This window comes from Passer domesticus, chromosome 2 (assembly GCF_036417665.1).
Source record: "Passer domesticus isolate bPasDom1 chromosome 2, bPasDom1.hap1, whole genome shotgun sequence".
Lineage (NCBI taxonomy): Eukaryota > Metazoa > Chordata > Aves > Passeriformes > Passeridae > Passer > Passer domesticus.
The window spans coordinates 40890113-40914467 of NC_087475.1; the positions used below are offsets into that span (position 1 = coordinate 40890113).

Sequence of the window (24355 nt, forward strand, 5' to 3'; positions counted from 1 at the left end):
CTGGGACCCCAGAGCAAACCCTAAGCTACACTGCCATCTTCCCCAGCTCCTCAACATGAAATCCCAAGAAAACCAGAAACACCAAGAAAAAAACATCCAAATACAGAGAATATAAAAATAAAACCCAAACACACAACATATCAGATGATGTCTTACTGCTGCAACAGCCCACAGCACAGGAGCAGGAAAGAGAACTCTCCCTGTGGTGTATGTTTTGAATAACAGCACTCTGCTTGCTGAGAGGGAAGAAGCTGCTCATTTGTTGTGCATCAATGGCTAAATTGTTCTTCTTACTCCTTGTTTTCACGGGTCACTGTTTGAACATGGCATCTATCTGCCAGTGACAAGGGACAAAACTCAGGGCCTAGGGTCTCACAGCTTTTCATCAGGAGCTGATTTATGATGCCTTTCTCCACTGAAGATGTAGGAGCAGCTTTCCCCATGCATAATGTGCCCTTATCCCACTGACATTGTGGGGGAGGTCTAAAGCCACTGAAAATCATGCTAAAAAATGAGAATGTTATTGGTCATTATAAGATCATTTCCCATTTTTATCCAAGTAGTCCCTTCCTTTTCACAGAAATGCAAGTGTACAATAGCAAGAAAAGAGAGGACTGGCTTACACCTGGCAAGAAATTCAGACACTACCTTATATATATTACTCCAAACAGCCATCAGCTTGACTTACAGGGATTACACAAGCAGCCCTGTCAGATTTTCAAATTACATGATGTTTTTAGTGTATATAATTGAAAAAATAATAGAAGGAAATCTCAAGTCAGCCCATACCCTCAATCAGAAGGAACAGAAATTCAATGGGGATGGTGGAAAGGCCAAAAAGAAGAAAAAGATATTTCAATAAAGATTTTTTGAGGCAAACACACAAGTCTTTGATTGCAGCCCTTGAATTGCAGCCAAAATAATAATAAATCAATTGTAACAAATTATATTTACAATGTGTGACCTTGTGTTACATGCTCAGAACTCCCTCCTGAATAGGATAACTGGTTCTTTGAACACCTAGACACTTTGAAGTTTTTTTTATTACTTTATTATTAACTAAAGTTCTAATATTAAAAAATACCTTAAACATTCCCCATTACAACTGCCTTTTAAATAAGAGGCATGTTTTGTAATTGGGAAAGAAGAGCCAATAAAAGCAAACACCCCTTTCCTTGCTCACACCCTGCTTCTTACTGCCCTGCCCATTGCAGCCAGCACTGCAGCAGTGAGTGGTGCACAACAGGCTGCTCAGAGCCTAAGAAATGCACTGCTGAAACATCAGAGCTTCCCAGAGTCACACCAAGCCTTTGGAGGGTGTGCATACATTTAAAGACCTTGGGATGGCTCCCCCTGTTGTGGGAGAAACCCAACCTACAGAAAACAGTAATTAATGCTTTTAAATGGTAAGGGATCCAAGCAAGTAACACTACTGACTGAAAAAGGGCTGTAAATGCAACAGCATTCTGCATTTGCTGTGGAACAGCCTCAGAGCTGACCCTGGGCATATCCTGCTGGGAGGGCCACAGAGACTGATGTAATATGGCTCTGACTAACAGATCCTGCATGTGCTACTTCTCTCCCACAATTTCCAGTTAATTTGGGCGTAGCACAGCTCCAATCCCCACAGGTACCCAAAAGTGACTTCAGCAATGAAAACCACCCTCTCAAAATTGAGCCCAGTGTGCTGGCACTAAGCCCCTCTCAATGTCTTGGGCTCAGGAATCTGCAGTGCATAACTCAGAGGTTTGAACTGCAACACACACCTCATCTCTGTACACAGGACAAAGACATTTTTGCAAGTGCCCTCCTCGTGCCTCCTCAGCAGACATGCAGAACCAGCTGAACAGGCAGCACGCTGCTTTTGAGAAGGCAGATAAGGACTGCTGCCTTGTTTATATACACTGTCTATCAGGCTGCTCTTCCTGAGCACAAGTATTTCTTCTCAAACAAAAAATGGTTAATAAATCAACATTTGGCTCATCTTCCTACACCTCCCTGAGTGCTTTTTTATTAGAGGTTTTCAACTTTGCTTCCACAAACCCTGATTGTGCTTTCTCCTTTCATATGCTAAGATAAGAGCCCTTTTTTTTGCAAATTACCAGCCACACATTCCCATCTGGTAACACTGAGCAGCAGCTTTCCTCAGAAAGATCTGCAAGTCAAACTAGCAGCTTCCCCTGGAGAAGAGGAGTCTGCCTGCACTTCTGGGAAGTACATAATACTTTTCTTTCCTAGCACATGGATAAGGCCCAAAACACAGATCTGTACTACCTGATGAGGGCATTCCTGGGCAGAAACAGCTATCCTGGCTTGCCCCAGCATTGCTCTCTGTGCTGCACAGTGGTCAGAAAAGGGGGATACTTAAGGTTCTCTATCTGCCACTTTCTGTCATCATTTAAAGAAATCAGTGTGGAAACTTGCAATACATTTAACAGGGTGTGGAAAGATGAACTCAATTCTTCTGGATGGAAAATGGTGCTTGTGGCCCAAATGAACAGCTTATTAAACAGCTGAGGTAAAAGAAGGAGTAGAACCTGACTCCTCCTAGCTGACTTCTCAGATTCAACCACCCAGAAGCTGATGAAGTGTGTCACACTCTGCCTGCACTGCCCACACCTCTTCCTCCTTGCCATAAAATCTCACTGGTCTTGGGAAACAGGAGCCAGCCTAAAGTCACTGACATGCCTCCCATATTTTTTTCCCAGCAAAAAGGCTTGGGAGCTCCTGGCCTTGCATCCAAAGCCTTGCTGAGGAGTCCTGGCAGCCAAGACCAGCACCTGGATGCCCCAGTGCCGGATGCAGCTCTTCTGGCCCTTGCTCCCTGAACAGCCTGACATGTGCTGCTCCCTCTCCCCCCTGAGGCAGCTTCCTGCTCTTCTCCTTTTCCTGTGAGAGAGGGCAAAGCACCCTGCCTGCTTGCATCCACCAAAGGTCTTCCTCTCCTCAAACCACGGAGCCTCCAGTGGGGTATTTCCCTTGCTCCCAGGAACATGGACAGTCTCCAGTGCCCTCAGCACAGCTGGGGCAACTGAGGAGATTCATGGGCTGCTTTACTGGCCCTGAAACAGCACAGGTAGGAGCCCAGAGCATGGTCCCACTATCACTCATCTTAGGATGCTGTGCAATAAAACCACCAGGAATCTTCTCAGTGTAATGGCCAGAAAGAAACTCTGGCTGAGAAAAATGCACTGACTGCCCATATTCTGCAGCTGACTATTGGTGTCAGTATCAATCTATGTCATATTAAAAACTGTCACTAGACCCTGGACACTGAGACGTGCTGCTTTTAGGAAATGCAGCACTAAAGAGAAAAATGGGTGAACTGTGCAAAGAAACAGATCAGACCTGCCAGAATCTATAACCAGGTCAAAAGCACCCTGGCCCTTAAGATGTTCTGTAGCAAACATCCTGCCCTGATTGCAGATTCAAACACTTCAGAAGCCTTCAAGCAAGCCAGAAATGCTTTTAATAATGCATACAACCTGAGCTTCCTCCAGCCAAATACTAAAAGACTATAGATGATTTAACAAATTAAAGGCATGGAGACATCTAACAATTGTTATGTGCAATCCCCCCAAGCCTTGGTCTCACCACAGCTCTTTTGCATTAGCAGCAGCTTCAGTATGATGCAAGGCCTAAGAGAGCAGGGAATGACGTCCTGTTGGATCTTCCAACATGCAGCATGAAGTCTGAAACAAACCTTAGAGAACTGCACTTATGTCTGTGTACAATGAGCAGGCTGAATTGCACTTTAAGTTGATAAAACTCAGCATCCTACTCACTAGGGGAACACAGAGGACTGGCTGCAGGAGGCTCTCTCTCTCACTGCCTTAAAAACACCCGGGGCCAAAGAGAGAGGTACCATTCTGGCACTGAGCTAAGTGACCTTGAGCATGCTGCTGAAGGAATTCCCTACCACACTGCCACCAGCTTCTTGTAGATGCTGAGGGGCTCTTTAATCTTGTCACTCACTGTTTAATTAAACACTAATCTCTGTAGGACAGAGTTTATTGCTTGTGGCTTATCTCAGCATCTGTGGCATTATATAGAAACATCAACACCTCCAAAATAATACCTGTCAGCAAGTCTGCCTCCCTTCCCAAGGCACGTATTCAAATCTTCCAGAACTTTAGCAGCCATCACTGTCTACAGCAGGGGTACTACACTAGCTGCATCCAGGCTCTTGGCTGCAAACTGAATGCAGGAACGTGACTGCTCTCCTGTCAAGTGATTCAGAGCAGCCAACAGAGAAATCCCAGTGGCCTTACACTAACTGTGGAAGGACATGCAATAGCTGAGCTGACAAAATCAGAACGAGGTGCCCAGCTGGGACAAAGTTACCTCAGCAGAATATTTCTGAATAAATTTGGATTGCAAGGTAACTTTGCATCAGATCAGCACTTTAAATCACTGGGTAAGTGCAGTTAAAATATGATATTAGGAGCTTTAAATTGAGGTTTATCACCCTGTGAAACTTTATGGAGAAACTGAAAAACAGAAGGTTTACTCAGCTCTAAAAGAAGCTAACTGAAAAGGAGAAACAAAGTAAAACTGTAAAACAAAGTCTAGAAGCCTAAATACTTTTTCTTTCTTTTAACATAACTGGTCCTTCCCTCCACTTACTACAATGTCACCTTTCCACAGCAAGCTGGTAGTGCAGCATCATCCAATTTTTGAAAAACACCACACCTGAACAGGAGGTTTGCATCCACCTCTAATGCCACCAGAAGGATATAGGGGATATCTCTACTTCAACATCTGCCCAGGAGTCAGCAAGATCAGACTGGTCTGACAGAGAGCAGAACTTGCTCCTCACTAACTGCACAAATTTTCCTTCTCTCACCACACACATTAACCCCAGCTAGTTGGGGATTAACTCCAACTACTGTTAATCTTACACCAAGGCTGAAGAAACAATCAGTATTTTATAACATCTGAAAGAGCCTCCTTGGAGTACCTGTAAAAAATGCTGCTTAGGGCAATGCAATGAACACCAGTAGCAGACCAATGAAAAAAAGAGTGACACAGGCAGGGGGGCTGTGCAGAACATGTCTTTGGAGTAACTGTATTATTATATATAAATACATATACAAACTATGTATGTATCAATAATTATATTAGGAGTTAACCAAAGTCCTGGGTGAGGATGTTGTCAGCTCTAAGAGGCAGTACCACATTCCCCTCTTCCCAGAAAACACGTGCTAATTCTGCAGCTCTGCAGGGTGGGTTTGGACAGCACTAGTCTGCAAAGTGCTGTGCCCTCATTCAGTGATCTCAATACACTGCAAGAGTTAAACTCACACACTCTGAGACTGTGTTTGGCTTTTGTTTTGATTCATTAGTTAAAGAGGCACCCGTCTTAATTAAACTGATTAACACCCATTAGGTCTGCCTGCTCTGCTTTCACATGATTTTCATTGTCACTTTTCTATCTGAGGAGGAAAAGCTCAGCTCCTAGAACCAAAGATAAGTTACAAAAAATGCCTACACAGAGCAAGACAATCTAGTCCAGACAGGTCTAATCAGAGCAAGTAGAAGGCTTCTGCTTATGCTGCTGCCTCTGCTAAGATTTCAGTGGTCAAATGAATTAAGTGCCTTGCCAGGGAAGAATTATTCACTTCATAGCTATTTTGTAAAAAATGCCATGTTTCACTGTCAGTATTATGTTAAGAATGGATAATTTTCAAGCACAGTGTCCTCTTCCAACACTGTCAATTTGTAGAGAGCACTGTAGGCTCTGTGAGTGTCACAGCTGTGATGCTGCAGAATGAGAAGCTGCTCTGTGAAATCCTCCCAGCCTGTACCTATTTTGACAGAAGCAGAACCTGGTCCTTGTCTCTCCCTCTCTATTACTGATAAGCCTTGCTTAGAGCATGCTCTTCAAAGGAGCTGCCATGTAGAAACACTGACATTTGGCAAGAGAAAGCTTCATCCAGAATTATGATCTCATTTGCATATGTCTGTAACTGAGATATCTGAACAACAGAGTTTGTCAAGTAAACATGAACAAAGCACGATTCAATAAACCCTGTCTGTTAATAACCAACATCTGTGACTTTCACAAATTAAGCCCTACAGCAGATCACAAGGAGTTAGCAAAAAGGGAATGCAAAAATGCTAAACTGCATGAAAGAATACAGATAAATAACAATCAACAGTCTTACCACAGAGCAAGTCTCTGCTCAATTTCCTTGAGAAAACCAGTGTGAAATTTGTGCAAAGGTTCGAAGTTGGAGAAAATTAGATTTCTCAGTGTTTCAGGCATGCAGTCCTCTTTACTCACTGCACTCTGAAACCACTACAAAGGAAAAAAGAAGCAAAATTATCAGCAGGTGGAATGCAGAAGGTATGATCATTTTCTGTCTTTATGTACCTAACTCAAATACTCCTAACAGCTAAACCAGCAAGGATCTTATTTATCTGGCACTAGGAACACAACCCAGACTATCCCTGACATTCCTGTGTGCTGAATGGTGCTCTTATCAGAGATCAGACCCTGCACAGCTGAAAAAGGAACTCCCTTCCCTTTTGCCATTACTGATCAAATCTTGAAAATTCTTTTCAAACCCAAACTGGTTAGTCAATACAAACTGAATTTGCAAATGCTGCAGGTGCAAGAGAAAGAGCATTACAATACCTGTAAACAATTCAGTAAAAGCAAAAAAATATGCTCTGCATTTTCTTCTTGCTGAGTTCCATGTGAAATGCCTTTGGCAGGAGCTGGGTCAGTAAGCACCCACGCCCCTGTTGCTGTGTGCACACAGAGGACATCACTTTGCCAAGTGAGCAAGTGGAAGACACTGCTATCACAAAACTGGAGTGGCAGTGACAGGCACTGTAAAGACTGAAACAGGCTCCTGCTCAGTCTTGCTCCATATTCTCTTTATTTCACCCTAACAGATTATTGGTGACACAAAACCATAGGACTAGGCAGCTTGCCAAGGTAGTAATGCCTATTGTCTTCAACATGGTAACACTGCTCACTCTTTAGTGCCCTGAGGAGTTCCAGCTATGTGTGGTTGACTTCCAGCAGAGCCTAGAAGGCTGCTGGGACCATAGAAGATTGTTAGAGCAGTCTTGCTTGACACTGCATCAGCTGGAGCTGAGCCAGAGCTGGGTTAAAAAGAGATCCCTCCCAAGCTTCCCTCTCCCCTGCTTTATCTCAGCACCAAGCACAACTAAAGCTGAAGCTCATCTACCAAGTCTCAAAATTCATGCACATCAGTTGTTCCTTTTCCAACTATGCTGGCTGCTTGTTCACTTTCAGTGGCCTCCTGGACCAGTTATTTGTGGAGCACAACTGACACAACTGTATGCTAATCATCAGGCCCATGCCTCTTGGGGATCCAGCAAATTCAAATTTGCCTACCACAAGAATGAGAGGATGGGGTGGGAAATGGGCTTTAGCCCTGAAGAGCTAAAATTTTATGTTACTGCTGCCACTGAGTGAAATATTAGATGAAAACAGCATATCTGCTGTTGAGACTACAGCAATGACTGCAGACTTGTCCCAGAGAACCTGGCCTCTTCTCTCAGCAGGCTGGCTTCCCAAAAAGCAAGGGTAAGTAGCAGTGGGGCCACAGCTACTCTGCTGCCTGTAAAAAACATGCTATATTGGCTCTGTCTAAGCTGGGGTCTGATTAGCTGCATCTGTCACGTGGGATCCTGGAACAGAGAAGATGCTGAGGAGAAAGTGTGTCCCTGGTTCCCAGCTGGTCCCAACACTCTCTCCTGAAGCATGTTCTCCTTACCACAACACTCAACACAAGAGTGGGTAATGCACCTCACCAGGTGATTAAGAGCTGAGAGGTCTGGAGCTGGCCAAAATGCCATGAAGGGGTTTGGATCCAGTGCCTTTCACAGAAAAATGGTTGTTTCAGACCAGATCTTGCACACATTATTCTCAGAAGTGAAACAAGACTGTTACTCTGTGTGCAGAGATGGCAGCAATTTGCCTTGGTGATTTTAACAAACACACTCTGATCAGATGCTACAGAGGAATGACTCATTTAACACACAGTTTCACTTTCTGAAAAATCAGAATCATTCAAAAAGGTACTCTGCAATATTTCATGTTAAACGGAAGGCGTTTAATGCAGTAGAAAACATTTATATGTGCCCCTAAGGAGCTACTTCAGTTTTAAGAGAAGTCATTGAAAACCCACAGGCATTTTTAGTAATTATAACCACAAAGCATGAGAGCAGAAAACATAACTGAAGTGTGTCCCAAGTTCCTCAACCTGATACAGTTTCTTAGCACATGTTACTAACCACAGAGCAAACCTCTGCTCTCTGATTCCTGTGTCACTTCCTCCCTGGAGGAGAACTGCCCTGCACAGCAAAGAGTAACTACAGTGCAGAATATAAAAACAGCACAGATCAAGGATGTTAAATGGAGCAGATGAAATAGCACCCCTGCCCAGAGCTTCACGTGTTCTGTGAGTCAGGCTCAAGCAAACATACCGATGTGATGACTTCAAGGTCCTTCAGGTATGTTCGCTCCGTGGTCGCCACTTCTTTAGCAATGAAGTAAGCTTTCTCAGTTGGGAACCTCTGTGAATTGCAAGCACATTAGGTTTTCCTCTGCTTTTATGGAGGAAAAAAATTGTAGATAATAAATCACAAAGAGAGCTACAAACCAGTGACCCTTGCTTGTGGTTATGCTGTGACTCATCCTTGAATGTTCCTAAGCCCTGAAGCCCTAAAAGCAGCCCTTCCCTGCAAACACAAGAGAACTTCCCGTGGGTTTTTGAGAGACTTTTTTTCTGCCAAGATGATTTCTACTGCTTTGGGGTGCTGATGCTCCTTTCAGTTTATTTCTGGAGCAGGACATGTAGTGAAGTTCAAGAAGAAATCCTTTGTAGGCTAAATGACCAATCAAATCAAGCGTCAAATTTAACAAAACAACAAATATTTGTGTCTGATTATTTTAAGTTTCGTCATCAGGATGGTAATCCACAGGAAAAATACTTCCAAAAAAATTCAGACCTGTAAGATTTTGTTGGCTGAACAACCTAACAGTGGGAGAAGGGAAGTATTTTAGATTATGCTACAGATTTAAAGTTTCTTAACTCTGAAGAGCCAAAGGAACCCAGCTGGTCTTCCTCTGTGTTGCTCAGGAAGCAAAAATTAAGAAAAAAACATCCATATATATTTTTCCTTCGTTTCCTCCCTGAAGACAAATGATGCAGTGGAAACACTGTGAATGCCCTGCAAAGGGAGTCTGTGTGGGCACTTCCCAGCCAGAATGCACCCCAGGAACCACCATCAGGTGCTGTACACAGCCACTGGCTGCTCTGTCTGGGACCGCCACAGAGTCCTGGCTCCATTAAGTGATTCTCGGATTTTCTTCTTCTCAAATTTCTTTCATTCATCTTGCTAACTATGCACAGAGGGAAAAGACATCTTCCTTACACAAACTCCCACCTCTAAGCAAAGCCATCAGAGCTTCTTTCCCCCTCCTGAGATGCCCCAAGATGAGGAGAAAAAGGCAGGCACAGAAGGACAAAAGGAAGCCCCTCTCACCCAGCAGCAGAGGAGGGATGAGCCAGCAGGCACCCAGAGCACCCCAGCTCAGACAAACACTTTATCTTCAGAAAGCAGTTTTGGATGTGATGCTTCCTTATGGCTTTGCTGCAATGATGGGTCTGAGCCAAGCACTCCCAGCTGATCGCTGCAGGCTGTGGCTCAAAGAGAGCATTTTCTACTCCCACAACCAGATGCTCCCAGTGGTGCTCTCAGCAGAGACAGACTGGAGAGCCTGGGTTGGATATTCCCACAACAGGCTCAACACTGTTCCTTTTCTTTCTGTCACCTGGAAGTTTTCTCTCCAGTAAGACAATGGAGATGACTTTTGTTACAACAAACTACCAAATTCACTTCTCAAAACCAAGTTAAGATTTATAGGAGACCCCGTCCAAATAAGCTCCTGAGGTTGCTTGAAACCTCAGGAGCAACAGGAACGACCCAGATTTATCACAACACATCAGACAGAAGACAAACAAGGCCAACTTCATTCACGCTACCTTTCTTTTGACCTCTTCCTCATCATCAGCCCTGATGCATGACGGGTCATTCAGCAAAGGGCTGACCAAGGGAGATGACTGCTTGGCATCAGGGCTCAAGTTTGGAGATAAAGTCATATTTGCCACTGATGGTCCTCCTTGGGAATTGATGGAAAGCTCTGAAAGGTGAGGGCTGCCAGTCAGAGAACCTGCTAAGAAAAATGATAAAAGAGAAATCAATTAGGACAAGAAAGTACCACAAGGAGATATAATCTTAAATTGCAGCATGTGAAATTATGCTACAAGACATAGCCATCAGGGTCCTCAAACTAGCCCAAATGGCCTTGAAGCCAGAGGAAGTACATCCACTTGCATTCACCATGGGACTGGCTAAGTGTCTTTTAGCTGATAAAGCTGGCTGAAATGACTATCTCTGTCGGGAAGGAATCAAGGCACAGATGACTGAGCTGCAGTTCTTTACTGTGGGAGGGGTGAGGCACTAGAACAGCTTTCTCAGGGAAGCTGTGGCTGTCCCATCCCTGGCAGTGCCCAAGGCCAGGCTGGAGGGAGCTCTGAAGAACCTGGTCTAGTGAAAGGTGCTCGGGCCCATGGCAGGGGGTTGGAGCTAGGAGATCTTTAAGGTCCCATCCAACCCAGGCCATCCTATGATTCTAAACATCGACTTAGTATAAAACATTTCATCATTGCAATCCACTCTATAGAAAGAGAATAAATACAACAATACAGTAATTGTTCCAGGAGTGCCATTCTTTCCAGCAAGGTAGAACTTCAAACACTCAAATCAGTATTTCATAGGGAACTACAGGACAAGTTAGTACAATTTATCTAGTTGAGGTCTAGAGAAAAAGGATGACTTTCTACAGAAGTGTTGCTGCTAAGATCAGTCAGATCTAACATGAAGGGAGAAAACTACTAGTTCCCCAATTTCTACACACAACACGAGTATGTATATTATACCTTGTAAGTCTTTCCATGCTCCTCTGATTGTTTGGGATGGAAATGCTAGCATTACATTTACATAAGAAAAGAATACTTTTAATGCACAAAGCATGACAATTTCAGATTTTCACAGATATAAAGTCCCATTTCATTTTGGATTAAAAATATTAAAGAATTAGACAATTAATTACACTTCCATGGATTCATATACACTAGATTAAATTACTGAAATTAGCATTTTGTCTTCTGGGAGGCAGCCAGATTAATGACTGCACAGAAAGAAAGTTTGCCAAAAATTCCCAGTCTTCTCCCAGTTATCCCCTCCTCCATACATCTGACAATCTAAACCTGTTTTAGAAGAAGAATCTGTCATGTGGAAGAACATTTACAGTCTGTGCCATTTTGGCATCATACATTAAAATCCAACCAAAAAAAAATGTGACAAGCTCTTGACTACCACAGCTAACAGGCTGTCTAAGATGAAATGTAAAACACATACATCACCGTATATAATTAGGGTCAAATACAATTTACTATCATGTGATTATGTCCTCCCTAAATTATGATAGGTAAATGTTCCTGTTGCTAAAAAACCAAAGCTGAGATACTCCATTAAATATAATATAAAATAAATATAATTAGGCCAGTAGTAAAACCTATTTATTTTCTGGAAGAACTCAAGCTTTATTGCTAGAACATTAATGTTTTCCAGTTCCAAACCAGTTCATGTTTATAAATCATTCCTTTGAAAAGAGAAGGAAAAAACAGCACAGTTAGGAGTTTATGTAATCATGACAGTTATGTAGCCTATTAAAAATCAAAGTCAAAGCAGTATTTGTCTGAAATAAAGGTCTGTATTATTACAGCTAGCAAGAAAGGATTTACCAACAGTTTTACACTAAATCAATGTTCAGTGAAACTTGAGAAAATGCCACAGCTTGTTACACAAATGTCAATTTTATTGACACTAGCACACAACTGTATACAGTATTTTCCAAAGAAATGGAATTCATCATTGAGAAATAGTGAAACAGATTAATAGCAAGGTTGTAAGGTTAAAAGTACTTAACTACATTACAAAAGACATAAGAAAAGTGATATCACCTCAAACGTGGAAACAAAGAAATTCTGGCACTATGCCTGTCATACGACAGCGAATAAATGATTTGCACCTCTGTGAGAAGTTCACAGCATTGTAGTCTAGGAGTTAAATAGCACCTATCTGTGATAGATAGATATATTGACATATCTACCTACCTATCTATAATCCTAGATCTAAGCTCTGATGTACTGCAACTTTTATCAGTACAACTCAAGTATTTCAAACTACAAAATATCAAAAGGACAATGAATTAGAAAGATGCCCTATCTTACAGTTGGAAGACATTAACCTGGGAAAAGTATTATGGAAAGTATAATAAAAAATGTGCCTGGTGGCTCACAGCACTGTGTATACACCCAACTGATACAAGACTTTGCATGTCAATGCATCACTGACGTTCTCAAAGTTATTTTGCAGCAAGCTGAAATGCTGCACCCTCCCTTTTGGTACCACTGCATGAGCAGTGAGCAAACCCAACCACCACCACCACCACCCACAAGCAAGAGCTCACTCAGACCCCACCTGCCAATACACTGAACTATTGAAAATTGAATCTAGTTATAAGAAAGTGGCTGCATTACAAAAGGACCTCAAAATGTCCTTACATTGGAACATTCTGGGGCCTAATTACAACCAACACAGATATCAACACACGGGATGTTGCTCTGGGAAATGTGGGAAACAAGTTCAGTTTGGTGTGAAAAAGTCAGTAAGCCATGAAGAAATGAAAATGGAGGTTCTTCCCTCCCCCATCACCAATCAGTCAGGACACGTGTCATGCTGATGGGTCATGGCAGTGCTGCAAAGCCACTTTCTCTTTTTCACAGAGGTGAGGAATAAATAACCTCAATTAACAAAGTGTTTCATCTGATCTGCCACAGAAGAGTATATTCATACAGGCTCTACTCATCAACTACAAACTGCAGAATATAAACAGAAGCAGAAGGGAGAAGACCAATCCTATTTACAAGGTACTGAAATCCCTTACAATTCACCCTAAAGGATTCATGGATTGGCAGGCAATTATTAGCATGTCATGTGCCAGATAGCAAATGCTACTGCACACTGGAGGCCTAAATAGTTTGCAGATGGTAACATGGAACTGTCTTTGCTCATACTTGAAGTGATTTTTATTTAGATTCAGAATTGGGCCATTTTTCAAATTTAATGGAGTCAGCTGTATACACACAAACCAAGAGAAAGCACAAAAGAATGTTTATCTGAGGATTATTTAAGTATATACTAAAATTACATCCTTGGAGGAGTGGGTAGGAATTATTATGCATGTGCTTCAATTATTTTCTTAGTATGGGTTTAAGAAGAGAAACCAACACTGGTTGATGACAGTGGCAAATAATGACAATGCACTTTACCATGGCATGCCAGATTTTACCATCAATGCTGAAATACCTGGAGTGGTTCTTTGTTCCACTGACACCAGAGAAAAGTGCTGCAGTAGGGAAGGTAACAAAAGAACCAAAACTTGATTGAAATCTATTGAAGATAGATTGAAATCTAACTTGAGAAAAAAAAAATCTATGAAATGCCAATGGCATTTTACATGGCCACAGGACATGAAAGAATGGGTTATCTTCCTAGCTTTACACGTGTCTCAAATCTCTCCCAACCAACATACATATTCCATGTGCTACACAAAAAGAAGCCAGCAGCTACAATCAAATACTTAACAGCCTCACCTTTGTCAAAATACACACCAGCTGCTTGCTGCAGTTTGGGGATAGGAAGGCACAGAGTGCTGGCAAGCTGTGGGTGCCCTGCTAGAGAGGGGCAGGCTGGGCTTTGCCCTCGGCCACCAGACGTGATCCATCCCGCTCACTGTACCGGTGATGCTCTTGGCTCCTGTCACACAGAGCTGTGAGCCCACAGGGGCTGAGGGTGGTGCTATGGAGTGTTGGGCTGAGTGACACTGCTCTAAACATGGCTCATATCAAAGTTAAAAACAATTACAATCAGTATTTTCCACATGATGAAGGAAGTCTCTCCCAGAGGCCAATTCACACCACAGGTGGCCTGAACTGCCTGCTGCCCCTTTCTTCACTACGTAGGCAGCATGAGATGACTTGAAATCTCTGGTTAGAAATGAACCTAACACAGGGGAGCTCTCCTCTTTGTGAGGGAGACAAACGGGAATCAGTGTATCCTGAGTGTATCCTCCTCCATTCCTTTTCTTCTGCAACTGCAGAATAACAAACTCACGCCATTTAGTGTTCTGCATCAACTTAAAAAGGAACAGTTCCCATTCATACACAGTGTTTTTTAACAGAGTGGAAGAGTACAGTAGTGTTAAGATGCTCATGGGAATGCTCCTTTTCTGTGGAGTACCAAGAAGTGATAATGACTCAGTTATGGAAAGTGAGAGAAAACCTCAACCATTATTAAAGGTGACTGAAATTCTGCTGGAAAACTTCATGTACCGTTTTAAGATCTCATCAAGTCAACTCTTGAGAGTTTTATTGTTCTCAAGGTTGTTATTATTATTATAAATTAAAAACATATTGAGAGCCAGAAAAGCACCCTTCTCATTACCTGGAATGTTGCAGGGCTTATTCTCTTGCTCCTGCTCCATGGCCTGCTCTGCAGTAAGGGGAGGACTGTGACATCCATATCTCAGTTACTCAACTTTAACGTCAGATCAGTGTTTTCTAAAACTCCAGTCTGGCAGATGAAACCCAAGTTGTTTCCCCTTTCTCCTTGACATTACTTAACATATCACTTATGAAGGCTCTTTAATAAGAAGGTATCTGACAGAGCTGCCACTGCTGCGGCGACACAATCTAGCTTAATTTTCCATTTTCACAGTGGTGAAATTAGTGCATAGCTCTAATGTGCATCTAAATGTTTTGGTCAGAGAAGATATGTGGCATGGGGGAGAGACAGCACCAGATAAAGCAGCAGAAGTTTTCATATGCACTTCACCAATCAATAAAGTACCTTAGATTGAAGAAGAGTTTAATAATGGTGTCCATCCCTTCCCTCTCCAGCTGTGAACCAGGCACAGTCATGCTGCTGAAGAGTTATGGGATAGAGATTCTGCTCTGTTCTCCCTCAATGTAAGGAAAAAAATCCCACTGGCTTCCACAAAAGCTTGAGGGAAACCAGTTCATCAAGCTGCACTTCTCTTCCCCAATACATGAATCAAGCTGGAGCAGTGGATACAGTTTGTTAGTTAGAAAAATAGTTACACAATAGCTGTAAATTAATGTACAAACATCCCTGAATGCAGTACCAAAGATTTTGAGGAGGAACAGGAATTAAAAGCAAGCTTGTGAAGAAATCCAATGTCACACATAACCACTAACTCTGCCTGGCTTGAAGAGGAGCCTGAGAAGAAGAAAGGTTCACTTTGACTTCACAGCTGCAAAATGTACGCCCACAGCAGTGAGCAGAATTTGGGAAAATGGTGCACCTTCTCAATGAACCAATTTCCTCATATTTCGGACAAAGCATCAGCCAGCAATTGGACAGAACAATTAAACCAGTGACAGTTTTACAGCAAAATACCAGTTAGAATGAGTAAAAGCCTTCAGGTACAGGTGAAACTAAAAATAATAATAAAAAAATTAATTCCATGCATACACAGTTAAATGGCTTGACATGCTTAGAGTCTCATCAAGCTTGGAGTTGGTTTAGTAGCCAGCAACCTCTCCAGCTGGTAAAGGTCCATGCTTTATTGGTGTACTGCAGTATTAGACAGCGGTGAGGGTGAAATCAGACAGTAACTGCTGTTGGCCTACATCAGGGTCTACTCACATGTTAAGAACAAAGAGTGAGCATTACAGTCTGGGGAGAATGCAAGGTCACTGGGCATCAGTCCTTTGTCTAGCCTTGATCTCTCCAGACAGAAATGGAGCGACCTACAGAAGGTTTTCCTGTTGTACCCGGGGTTAGGGTTAGTTTGCCTTTGTTTGCCTTTAAACCAACGTGACACAGTGCTACAATAGAACTGGAAACCTTCAGCCCCCATGTAAGCTAAAGCCACAGATACTGTCCATTCCACCAAGACACCTCCCCAGCACTGCAGTGATCCTGCTTACGAGCCACCACGGCACACAGCCTGCACTGCTGGGTGCAGCCTTCACTAGGAAATGAAGGGCAATCTGATTGTGCCCAGTGAAGCCCAAATGCCCTGCAAAAAGAGACCTTTCGCTCCCTTCTTCTCTTTTGCTCCTCAGCATGGTGTGGTTTCTCAACCTGAGAGTCACAACCTGGCGAGAGTTTTCATTAATTCTGAGGCGAGGAGTGCTCCGTGAGGCAGGATCACTGTAACAGGAGGAATCAGGTACTCCAAATACAAAATAGGCATTTCTGCAGTAAAAGGACATTGAGACAGTGCTCCAAACAATGCAAGGAACAGAAGATATACCATGCTTTGAGGATAGACAGAACATTGAAAAGGCTTTTTCTCCCAGAGAGGTACATGCTGACAAAACAGTGCATACAATGAAACAAAAAATGTTTTTCTTTAAAAGGTATTAAACAAATGACAAAAATGAGAATGAAGTCCCCAGCACTGCCAATCTTAAAAATTAATTTTTATTACTGAGATTTATTTTTAAAAAATCTATGCATGTGCACACACAGAAGTCAGGAAAGGGCAGGGTAAGTGAACACTGCCAAGCTTATGTACTTTTGTTAGTGGGCCCAGGTGATTTTTTTAGCAGGAAAAGGGAAATACAAGGATTCAGTTAATCAAATATTTTTAAGTGCTTCGTGGAAAAGCAACAGGCATGAGCTCTAACATTCTCTGAACTAAACAGAAAGAACTACCTCTGATCTTGCTGAAAACCATCAAAGGCAAAAGCCTGTTCTCTTCTCAAAACCAGATTTGCAGCATTTTAAAGAAAGCATCTAATCTAATTTTAACAAGCTTGAAAGCTCTCGAATCAGAAAGCATTCATTTTCCTTCAACCTTCCATGCTCAGTCAGTGACAGCTGTATCATTACTGCCTTTAGACTTGATTTTTATCAGTGTCAACTGTAGATTTTTATGGTTCTTAGGGGCCAAAATTTACCCAAAAAAAATCATCAACAAAAATTACATCTTAAAACTACAACCATTTTTAAGCAAACTATTTACCATTATGTCATGCAAATTTATGATCCTATAGTCTTTACTCCCTTTACTGTAATAACACCACCATTATTTACACACACACTTGTGAAAAACGTGCCTGTGAATACATTGCTCAGCCAGGCATAAAGGATTTCCAGATTTTGTAACATTTAAAAGAAAGTGCTCACTGCTTTTAATAACAAACAACATAAACCAAGCTTATTCTACATGCTCTTTATAGAACACGGAATTAGAACAAAAGACAAAACACTCTGTAAAACTGCTACATGTCACCCAAACTAGGATTTTTGCTCATATGATGCCTTTGATTTTTAACTAGAAATTCTGTATTGAAAAATATCAATGGCACCACACAGCCTAACCACAGGGAGGAACACAGAAGATAACTTTGCTCAGGATGCACATGTTGCACAACAATTATTTCCTTTACAGATAAGTAACTAAGATATGTGCCTTTGTCTAGGCATACTCCAGTAACTATAGAAACTAGAGAAACAGAAGAGGAAAGATTTTGCTGATGTCAGTTTCCTAGGATTTAAATTTCAATCCTTTCTAGAACCTGACAGTACGGGCAAAAATTTTTCCTAACGTAGCTTGACTGAAACCAGAGTCCCCTGCTACTGACATTTGAGAAAAGTTACACACCAGGTGATGGGAGCCTTGGGGCCTCATGATGTTAACACTCTGCATCTGCCACCTACCATCAGAAGACCCACAACCATCACCACCAAGCAGCTGAATTTCTGAGAAAAGGACTCTTCTCCTACCACTTGTGTCTGACAGCAGCTAACAAAAGAAAGGCCTACATATTAAAAATCGTTCCAGAAGATTCAATTTCCTTCGTATATTTAGGGTTTCTCTTATTATTTTACGGAGAAGAGGATTGACCCCCTAAATGAAGAGGAAAGAGATGAGCTAAAGTATACAGAAGCTGCCTTAAGAAACTACATTATTCAGAGAGAGAGAGACAGAGAGAGAGAGAGAGAGAGAGAGAGGGAGAGAGACAGAGAGAGAGAAGCATTATTGGAAGACTAAAAGGGATTTTGGCTTATTTCACTTTATTACATGCTTGGACAGAGAACCTCTTTCCTTCACATTCACTGCTCTTTCCAGCTAGTGACAACCATGCTGCTGAATGACAGGGATTCTCCAGTGATCCACATTTCTGTGCACAAGGCTGGGACACCCACCTTCCTCAAACATGTGTGGAAGTCAGGAAAAACTTGGATTGGTAATTTGTTTTTCATCATTAGAAGTTAAATTGCAGCAATTAAAATTTCATTCTAAAGTCACCTCTGACAGCAGTCTAACGGCTCATTAAGACAAATGAGATTAGTTAAACAAACACGGAATTTGACAGAATTTATAGGTCAGGCATCCTTTTTTCTGTTAGAGAACTGTTCCAGAAATAACCACAGTTCATGCTAATTACATGTAGATCATACTAATGAGATCTGAATCACCGGCTTAACCAAAATTCAAAATTGGGTCTGCTTCATCAGTTCAACTGATCAACATAATTCTTGCTCTCTGAGTACCCTATCAAACTACAGGGACTTGAAACTCTCAGAAAAAGAGTGGAAAGCACATTATGCCAAAGGCAACTGCAAATAAATAGGGCTAGATTTTTTTTGTGTGCTTAAGATGTTTTTTATTCTTTTCTTTTCCTTGTCTTCCTGGAGTTCCCCAGAAGAAACTTCTGTTTACAGAGACCCTATGTGTGCTTATCGTGGGACTGAAGAGGACAGAACCTAAAACATCTCTGCTTCTTAGTGAAGAAAAAAAAGGGGCTTTTAAACAGCTTTTAGATCTGTCTCACCCACTCACCATTTGACTTTCTCTGGTCACCACCAAGTACTTGCATGTACAGATAGAGAGGTCAGAACAGGAACTTCTGGCGTGAATGCCCTTGCTTCAGAATGAACAGAGCTGCTTTAACTAATAAAAGCCTCACTGCAAATAAAAACCTGTCCTGCAATATTTATTCAGGGGAGAAAATGCAGGTCCTGAAGCAGTCTGGTCAAGTAATACTGGCCCCATTTAGTGAACTAATTCACAAACCATTTTTTTTCACTCTTTACTGGGTTCTACTGATTACACTCACCATTACCAATGCTGCTCTGTGGAGAAAATTCTTTCTAGCTTTGCATGCCCTTTAATCTTGAAGAAAACTAATAGAGTGATACGATTTTTCAAACTATTGACATGCAATTCTTTCATTATGCTCATCTACCTATAACTCAGCTCTGTATAGCATAGTAAGGTAAATGAGAATACAGCAAACTCAAAAACTTTCAGTCACATGTTGAAATTTTTTACCTCTGGGAATTTCTCGAGTTTTTCTTTGATATAATCTGTACTCAGTGTGCACTGCAATGGTTAGTAGGATGGTGCCTGTTAAGCAGGCTATGAGCCATGGGTGAAATGGCAGCACCTGGTGCAAATCATCTTTAGAGAACACTTCTCTCTGCCATGCACAAGTAAGTTTGCTAGGGGATATGGACTTAAAACTGAAAAGAGTGCAGTCTAGGCCATTCAGGTAGCAATTATCCAAAGCTCCACACCTGGAATATCCCATGCAGTTCTTGGCTCCTACAACAACTTGCTACTGTCCATCTTTCCTTCATCTATTTATTGACAGATTTAATATCCTGAGTCACTGAGGAGAACTAGATTCTAGGAAATAATACCATGAAAAAAAAATCTAGAAGATGCCAAGAGGACATCACAAGTTTCAGCTGCTGCTGAATAGGAGAAACGTTAAAATTGTCTGATATGACCTTTCCACTGCCATTGTAGAGGATGGCTGAATGTGGTTAAGTAGTTGGAATAGCAAAGAATTAATTTAATTAAAAAGAGGGTCTTTTATCCAGAGATTACCTAGATCTGCACATTATTATGGACAAACCCCTAACTGATTTTGCAACTCACCTCCATATTTACCCAACTAGTAAACTAGACAGAGTTGAATTAATCAACCCAACAAGAGGCTTCCTCCACACCCTCTGGAAAGACTGGAGATGGGTGATTCAGGACTACACAGTTCAGACTGGACATAGCTGCTCAGTCTTGCTGGGAGTGAGCTGCCTCATTTGTACCAACTGCCTAAGGACATCTGGGCACTTGGTGAGTATGGGACTGGAAGTTCATTATTAACAATAACAATTTTAGACCAGTGAATCAAAAATACCATCAGCCACATTCCAAAGTCTACTGGAATTGGTGGGAGAATCTGTTAGTTACTCTGTCTGTAACTACCTGCTATACTTGAGACAAAGATCACTGCTTAGATCACTACTGTTGTAGTGTATTCAAACTAATAAATGTTTGCAACAACAAACTAGAACTGACAAGCTCCTCTTACCATGAGCACTTTGTGAGCCAGGACAAGAATTCCTCCATCTCATCTCATTTGCAGTCTTGCCCTAAAGGTTTCTGCTCTTTTTCTGCAAGGTCCTTTTGATTGTCCCACAGAAACAAATTCCCAAATGAACTCTAAGGGGCCTGATCCTATTTAAAAATATACGTTTAAAACTCCTTTCTCACTTCACCATTCTTGGCAAGGGCTCAGACATGAACCACATGTCTGGTGGAGGAATTTGGCCCACAGACTGCTTTAATTACAACCTTGTCTGCTGATATTAAACGGAGCTTCACTGGCATTAGAATGCTGCAGAGGTAATTAATCCTAAATGAAATTATTTCCTATGTAATTTATAAACTTTATTTCTTTTAACTGGAAGAATTCCATGTGTTAAAACAAACACTACTTCACCACTAAAAGCTGAAAAAATGCCAGAAGACAGAAAACTCCTCATATTGCATTTTTGAGGATAATATTGAAGTGGGAAAAGAAAAGCTGTTGAGATACTTTATTAGAAACTAGGCTAACTCCAGCTACCCAGTGGGTCTGTTCTTAAAAAGTTATGAATTTAGCATCTTTGTAGGCATATGAGAGAAGAACCAGGTCTGGAAACATCTGAAAGGATGCAAAATAGCAAACACTACTTATAAAATTTTATATTCATCTGCATCCAAAGTGAATGTGAAATCTGTTCACTTTTTCTAAGTAGCAGAAATGACTACAAATCCTTTAGCTGAAAGTCCATTACTTGAACTCTAATTTTACTGGCTAATGAAGCAATTAATTAATCTGTCCAAACTGCTATTACTTTACTTTATACCTACTGATACTTTTGCTGCACAGGCAATAAAAAATAAATCAAAAGGAGAGTCATGCACCCACCTTCCCATGCTCACACTATTTGCTGATGTGAGCTTCAACTACTTACATTTCATCTTATATACTGTGAACTTCAAGGCAATTATTTTACAGCTATTCTAAATCCAAAACACAAACCATCCTCTTTTAGAATCATATACAAGCAAGCTTTTCCCTAATTATCAATCTCACTGTTTGTAGACTCATGCCTTTAACTACAGGAATAAATGAGAGTATTCCCTGTCCCCAAAATATCAGTATCTAAAGAGATGCTTTAAATGATTCCTGTTCAAGAATGAGGTATCTAATCTCTAAGAAAACCAACACTTTAAAGTAGTGAGAGAGTTGATACTTATATGTACACAAAGATATATTTTACTTTCAAAACAGTTAAGTATACAACAACACATGTCTAACTACTGTAGGTATATTTTTAAATATCCTTCACTCAGATTAAACTCTGTTAAAGTGTGCATAGACCAAGGCATTAGAAAAATTAAAAAGACTTCTCATTTTATAATTTTTGTAAAAACAATCTTGAAAAATTTTATATTGTTTAAATTTACAAAGTCCTGTAACTTTTTCATTGGTAATTATGTGAATGGATTAATCATTGCTACATGCATGAACTGCATGATGCAGATCACTGGGAGTGACCTGCAGTTCAGTCAATGCTGCTGTTCGTCAGTTACAATTCTGGGATTTATTTTCATCCTTAGACAAGAAAAATATATAAAAGTTAAAAATAAGGCCAATTATAAAGAGCACATCTTGTCTCCCAGCTCTAGTAACTGTAGAACAGTTTCCATACAGAGGACCTTTCATCTTGATTTTCTTACTTTACTTGGAGAAACTAACATCAGATTTTATTAGGATACTTTAATTCTCAATTCTTTTAGCCTGTGAAAAGCAAGTATACACAGAATTATTCTCTTTGTCCTTCTCTGCATATCCACTCTATGGATAGAACAGAAGACCATCACCCTGGAGCACAGGTACTCCTATCATTCTCTTGTCAGGGGATGAAAAATTTCTGAGGTGGCACTACTAAAAAAGTAGCCTATGACAGAGTAATTGGATCCTGCACAGAAAAAGATTTTTTGTGATCAAAGCAAAAAATAAAACAGTCACCATCTCCAAACCACCCACCACAAAACTTAGATGTCTCTATAATAATTTCACTGAAAGTATAAGCAATTAAAAATTTCTTGCAATATATCTCTATATTTAACTGATAAAGGATAGAAAGGATTGCCTTGCAAGTAATATTCATATCACTCTTCATTAGAGCTGTTTTGATCAAAGCTTTTTTCACTTGAATTGTATCTTTTATCCTATTCTTTTTCTTGCCCAAGGAAGAGTTTGGCATTTCAAAATTTCCATCACCAAATCACCCTGTTTAACCCACTGAATAAAAAGACAATACTGTAATTCTATACATGCCTGATTTGTACCCTCAGTTCATCAGATTATAAAATTAGTTATGAAGAAGAGCAGACCAGACACATTCTTGCTATGAAAAAAAATTTCCAGCATATTTCAAGATTTCAACAAGTCCTGGTCTTGAATATCAAGCTGCCTGCATTTGGCTGCAAGTTATTTTTTTTTCTCCTAACTCTGTTGAGGCACTCATAAGTTGCTCTCCTTATATGGAGAGAAAAAGATTGTAACAGACATATAAAAGAGCACAATGTACCTACTTGATTTGATTGTTTGTTTTGTCAAAATAACTAGTCAAATATCAAAGCAGCTACAATACAGACCTAAAACAAGACTTCACACAAAGAAGAGGAGAGTGTATAAAGTCTTATAGAGGTACCTAAATCAGTAATAATTTTCCTCTCCTCCTGCCTTTCAGAGGAGATGCAAACTGTTAAGCATCACTGAGACTTATTATTGTGTTCTAGCATCCTTTCCCTCTGGCTGGCCTGTACAACAATGATGTCTGAAATAGCCCATGCACCTGAAATTATCACCAGCCACTCATCATGAGCCCCAGGAGATGCAACCACACCACTGAGCAGCCACAGTATCCCCTGGTCTCACACACGCTGGTGCCTAGCAGCTGAAGACCTGCAAACCATCTTCATCACTGAGGCCGACAGACACATCCTCCTCTACCTCCTCATCAAGCTGAAGGCTTCCAAAGGAGTACTTATTTCTAGGCATGGGAGAGGAGCTCAGCACAACGGGGTTTCCAAACACCAGGGGGTGAGTGAAGGGATTAATGACTTCTGAGTCAGAATCACTGGATTCCGTCCCACTGCTGGTGGAGCCCTCCATCATCTGGATGGCAGCCATGTGATCCATCATGCCACTGGCACGCAGCGACTGCATCACCGGGCTCTGCTTTGACTGTGCCCCAGCTGGAATACCATTGGCCATCATTTTGCCTTCTGGAGAAGACATCTTAGCCACCCCACCTCCTCTGCAGTATCTCTCTGATCTATACTCCTGCGCAGGGGTTGAGGATATCTGGCTTAGGATAAACGGATCTGTGACTGACTTATTGCAGAGATTATGGGTTTTCTGTGCACGAGGCCGTTGAGAGCCTGGAGAATATCTGCAATACCCATGGCAGTTAGTGGCATGGCTGTCCTCCTCGCCAGTCCTCGCCCTGCAGTCGTGCCCATTTTCTGAGACATAACCCTGAGAGCCAGTTCTGCTCAGGCTCATGTTAGGGCTGGACTCTTTGCTGCTGGGAGGCAATGGAGAGGCCAGTGGACTACGGCTTCCCGGCCCCCTAAACATTTCATCAACCAGAGAGCTATGCCTTGGCATCCTGGGGCTTCCCCCAGTGTAGAAGGAGAGATTAGCTGTGTTATCATCAAGGTACTCTTCAGAGAGATACTGGGAAGACTTTAGAGAAGCTGAGGAGTCCCTATACCTAGTTCTATTGCGATTTTCATCTCTGTAGTGAATATAGGCACCACTGGTCAAATCACCCTCATAATTGTCATTTGTTTGGG

At 41.4% G+C, this 24355-nt stretch overlaps 1 protein-coding gene across 11 annotated transcripts in view; it reads right to left on the reverse strand.

The window, feature by feature from the left end:
• Nucleotides 1–24355, reverse strand: part of FARP1 (FERM, ARH/RhoGEF and pleckstrin domain protein 1) — a 200531-nt gene that overhangs the window by 21436 nt on the left and 154740 nt on the right. For 9 of the 11 annotated variants that reach the window (XM_064408399.1, XM_064408407.1, XM_064408398.1 and 6 more), the window contains 3 exons: nucleotides 10029–10219; nucleotides 8467–8556; nucleotides 6168–6301 (listed from right to left, as the gene is read on the reverse strand). In XM_064408399.1, the coding sequence (XP_064264469.1) occupies nucleotides 6168–6301; nucleotides 8467–8556; nucleotides 10029–10219 (415 nt within the window). The remainder of the gene's footprint in view (nucleotides 1–6167; nucleotides 6302–8466; nucleotides 8557–10028; nucleotides 10220–24355) is intronic. The other 2 variants (XM_064408408.1, XM_064408406.1) reach the window with 1 other exon arrangement.